Here is a 4,598-nt window from a genome sequence, read left to right as displayed (position 1 = left end):
GAAAAAGTAGTTATTTTTTTTATTAAATAAGTATAGAGATTTAAATATGGAGAGAGAGAGAGAGAGAGAGAGAGAGAGAGAGAGAGAGAAAATAAATAGTAATAACAAGAATTACTTCCCCCTTTCTCCTTGACGTTTAGGGAGAGAGAGATAATTATTTATTTTTTCATCTTCCATTTTGAGGGGTTTTTTTGGTAATTTTAAAAAAATTTCTGGTGTTTTTTTGGTCATTTGAAAAATAGAGAGATAAATTTTTTTTTTCGTCTTCCATCTGATGGGTTTTTTTGGTCATTTGAATTTTTTTTTTTAATTATAGAGATTTATATATATATATATATATATATAGAGAGAGAGAGAGAGAGAGAGATAATTATTATTTTTTTCCATCTTCCATTTTGAGGGGTTTTTTGGTCATTTGATTTTTATTTTTATTTTTGGTGTTTTTTTGGTCATTTGGAAAAGACAGAGATAATTATTATTATTATTTTTTTTTGTCTTCCATTTTGATGGGTTTTTTGGTCATTTGAAATTTTTTTAATTATAGAGATTTAAATATGGAGAGAGAGAGAGACGGAGAGAGAGATATGAGAGAGGGAAGAGATTTAATTTATTTTTTTTTTTTAATTTTTCCTTTGATGGTTTTTTTGGTCATTTGATTTTTTTTTTTTTTTGTGCTTTTTGGTCATTTGAAATTTTTTCTTGGGAGATGTTAATGGTTTTTTTGTCTTTTTGAAAAAGTATATTAAAGACAGGAAGTACATACTTTTTAATAGTAGTATGATATATATATCCATCCAATTAAAATCTTCTATACATTATCGATTTACAAGTCCCTAGATTTTCACAGTTCTATTCACTATCAAACAACTCCATTGTCATGTAGGAAATATTAAATTTTTAGTTGGCCTAATGGTATATGAACATATCTTTGGTCTTAAGCTTAACTGATGGAAGACAATTCCCTTTGTGATCCTCGTTTGGATTCTCCACATCAACTCTATAAGTAGGATTTTTGTTTTGGACATTTACTTCTTTAAGCCCTACCCCAACCATCAATCTAATTCTGTGTACACAACCCTCGTTGAGAAGTGACAAATTTTAATTTTGTAGGACTTTATTGTTATGAATAAATTTATAATACTTTTAAGGGGAAGAGCTTTCTGTCTTGGAGCGGCCCTTGCACTAGCATGGGGCCAATGGGAGTGCACACAAAAGCATCCATAGAGGGTGAGATTTCTACCTTTCATTGGGTGGGAGACACTCCTTTCACCTTCTTTTAAGTCTGGGCACAAATGTCGCACTCCTGAACATAATTATTTTTCCATGTTTTTAAAGGTAATTCTTATAGATTGATTTTTATTTTATTTTATTTATTTTTTTTTAATCATTAATTACATACTTAGCTTTTTAACTAATTTTGAACTTTCTTGCATCTCTATTTGCTTGTTTCATATTTGATAGTGTGCTTCTTCAATCATTTAGATCAAGTATTTGTTATTTTAATAAAGTATTGAGCAAATAGTGTGGGTGGTTGAACTGGACGAGCTAGGTGCTGAACCTATTTCTAGTCCATAACCTGATTTGAACCAATCTCTTAGTTGGATCATTTGTCATTTGAGCCATGTATGTGTTATTTACGGGTCTATACCACTATATAAGTTGTGTTCTATGCATTTTCAACAAACAGAAAAACATAGAAAGTCATTGAAAGTGGATCAAGTCTTCATATAAGAATCACTTTTGTATGGGATTAATCCGCACAGATGGAATACACCCAACAATCAACTTTTTAGTGTATTCCATTTGTATGGATCAACCCAGAACCGAATCCACTCTCAAAGTCATTGTTCTCATGATGGTTCCATGTGATAAAAAGAAAACCCCTCACAATCACATTAATTGGCCAAATTTTAATACTAAATGAGCGTGTTGCATCAAGTCAAAGTGTTGTCTAAAATAGCAAAATATTATAAATTTATAATAGGCACTACTAACCTCTATTAAATGCATATAACCATATATTAGAGGTTGTCACATGCCTCTTAACTTTAGTGGGGAGATGAATCTGAAGTGTTCCATCACATGATCCCGCTTGCATCAGTCAAAGTCTACGAAATGGTTAGAAATTACGGGTTTGTGAATTTGATTGCAATTCATTAATTATAAAATTTATATTTCCCTTACAATTTCATGTAAAATAGACTAGTAAAAAAATATTATTATAAAAAATAAAAATAAAATTCATTGCATGCTTTTAAATTTGTATGGAGGAAATATTTTCTGAATTTTACCTGGTAAAAATACATCTAGTTTGTTCATGAAATATTTCCTCTTAAAATTTTCAATATCTTGAGAACACCCTTTGTTGCCTTTGATAAATTAAATATGATTAATGTTGTTATAAAAACCATTCATATATGATTCTTTTTTTTTTGGGTGGAACATATATGATTTTCACAACCATATGATAGGAACTGCATAATTATAAAAGACATTTTTATTTAATTATTTCAAAAGATTTTATCATATAAAATAAACTATAAAAAAAAAAAAAATATCCCTACAAATAAGGGTGCCAATTTCAGACCAAAATCGAATATCGAAACCGAAACCAAGCCAAATTAACTGAACCACAATTTAACCGAATTTATTCGGTTTGAATATGTGAGTATGCTATTCGGTTTGGCTTGGTTTCGATTTAAGGTATTAGAACCGTCGGTTTGAACTGAAATCATACCGAATTGCTTTTATCATTCAAGAGTGTTTTTTGCAAGTTCATTTCTTTTTTATATGGTATGTTTTTTGCAATTTATCATCACATATTTACAAGCTAAGATAATTTTAGAGTTATCAATAGCCATAAGGCCTATAACTTGAACCCATTATGGCCTTTGGTCCATCACAGTCATGGTTCAAAAGTGGAAACAACCGTTTTCATAATAGAATTAAAATCGAGGTATAAAACCAAATTAAAACTGTATATCAGAACTAAATTGGAACCAAAACCAAATCGAACCAAATTGAATTTGTTTGAATATCTAAATACAGAACCAAGTCGGTTCTCAGTTTGATTATCGTCCACCTTATCATCATTTGGAATCGAATCGAAACCAAACCAATTGACACCCTTACCTACAAATCAATATTGAAAATATTACTTATTATTGATAACTTTTTTATATTTTAGATATAAAAAATGGAAAAGCGATAAAAGAAGAGGTGTGAGGGAGAAGATGCCAAATACAAGAAGATGATTGGCTGGTACCGTCAAAGACTTAAGAGCATCTGCGAATATAAGGGTTTAGAATATTTGGTCAAAACGATCAAGAATCAACGTAGCATCTAATGGTTGGACGGTGAATCGGATTCCAACAATACATCACGGGGAATAAATGCCAATCTAACGGAAGGGATACAACACAAGATGTCACAATCTCCTTTGTTTTCTAACTCCATTTGTTCCCTTCCCACGTTAAAACCCTAGTGAGGGTTTTTGACCTTTTCCGAGTTTGAGGCGCAGGAAACTCCGAAAACCCCTGCCAGGATCCAAGGTGGCTCTTCCCTCCCTTCCTTCCTTCTGAATCAAACTACTGCAAGTGAAGATTTTGTTTCTTGTTGAAGTCGTTTTCTTTCTCCTTCTTGGAGAGAGAGAGAGAAACCGTCTTGTTTACGATCAATTTCATTCCATTGAAATCGGAGGTAACCTTCTGTGGGAAATCTCTTTTGCAACCCAAGACCCTAGTTTTGATGGCTAATAACACCAGTGAATCTGATCGAAAAACCAGGTTATACCATCCTTACCAGGACCTCCATATCCCTGTTCAAAACCTTTATAACCTCCCCACATCCCCTGAGTATCTTTTCGATGAAGAAGCTGCCGTTCAACGCCGCTCGTGGGGTGAGAATCTACAATATTACACGGGTTCTGGTTACCTAGCGGGTGCCATCGTTGGGGCATCCAAAGGGTCTATTGAGGGGATCAAAACTGCTGAGCCTGGTGATACCCTGAAGCTAAGGATCAATAGGGTTTTGAATTCAGGTGGGCAGACTGGAAGAAGGTTTGGGAATTCATTGGGTGTTGTGGGTTTGATCTTTGCTGGGTTGGAAAGCGGTCTTATTCATTTGAGGGACACCGATGATGTGATGAACAGTGTTTTAGCTGGTTTGGGTGCTGGTGCTCTCTACAAGGCGGCTTCTGGGCCACGGTCTGCTGCTGTTGCTGGGGCAGTTGGAGGTTTGGCTGCAGGAATTGCGGTTGCAGGCAAGCAGGTGTTCAAAAGATACGTTCCTATTTAGGCAATATTTTTTGTGGCTTTGGGCCCTTGATGAATTTGATGGGATCAATCCGTCGACTTGTCTTTTATTCTTCCTATTTGAAGGCAATTTTGAGTGAGTCAATGATATAATTTTTTTTTTTAATTTAGGGCTCTTAATTCACTCTCTATATTCAAGTTGAAGAGAAATTTGATACCATTCTGGAAAATGGTAGTATTTTCTTAGATTTGTTATTTATGATGCTTATTCACTGAGTTGCACGGTTGGTTATTTAGCTCCCCTGATAATAATATTAATAACAATAATTGTGCAATTGTTCTTGA

The 4,598-nt window shown here is 33.5% G+C and overlaps 1 protein-coding gene across 1 annotated transcript; it reads left to right on the top strand.

Annotated features, from left to right (window-relative positions):
* The first annotated feature begins 3,480 nt into the window (after positions 1 to 3,480).
* Positions 3,481 to 4,598, top strand: LOC122071714 (mitochondrial import inner membrane translocase subunit TIM23-1-like). Its single transcript, XM_042636098.1, has one exon. The coding sequence runs from the start codon at positions 3,748 to 3,750 to the stop codon at positions 4,294 to 4,296; it is 549 nt and encodes a 182-aa protein (XP_042492032.1). The 5' UTR covers positions 3,481 to 3,747; the 3' UTR covers positions 4,297 to 4,598.

This window comes from Macadamia integrifolia, unplaced genomic scaffold, assembly GCF_013358625.1.
Source record: "Macadamia integrifolia cultivar HAES 741 unplaced genomic scaffold, SCU_Mint_v3 scaffold_5A, whole genome shotgun sequence".
NCBI classification, from domain to species: Eukaryota; Viridiplantae; Streptophyta; class Magnoliopsida; order Proteales; family Proteaceae; genus Macadamia; species Macadamia integrifolia.
This window is presented reverse-complemented; position numbering and strand designations above follow the sequence as displayed.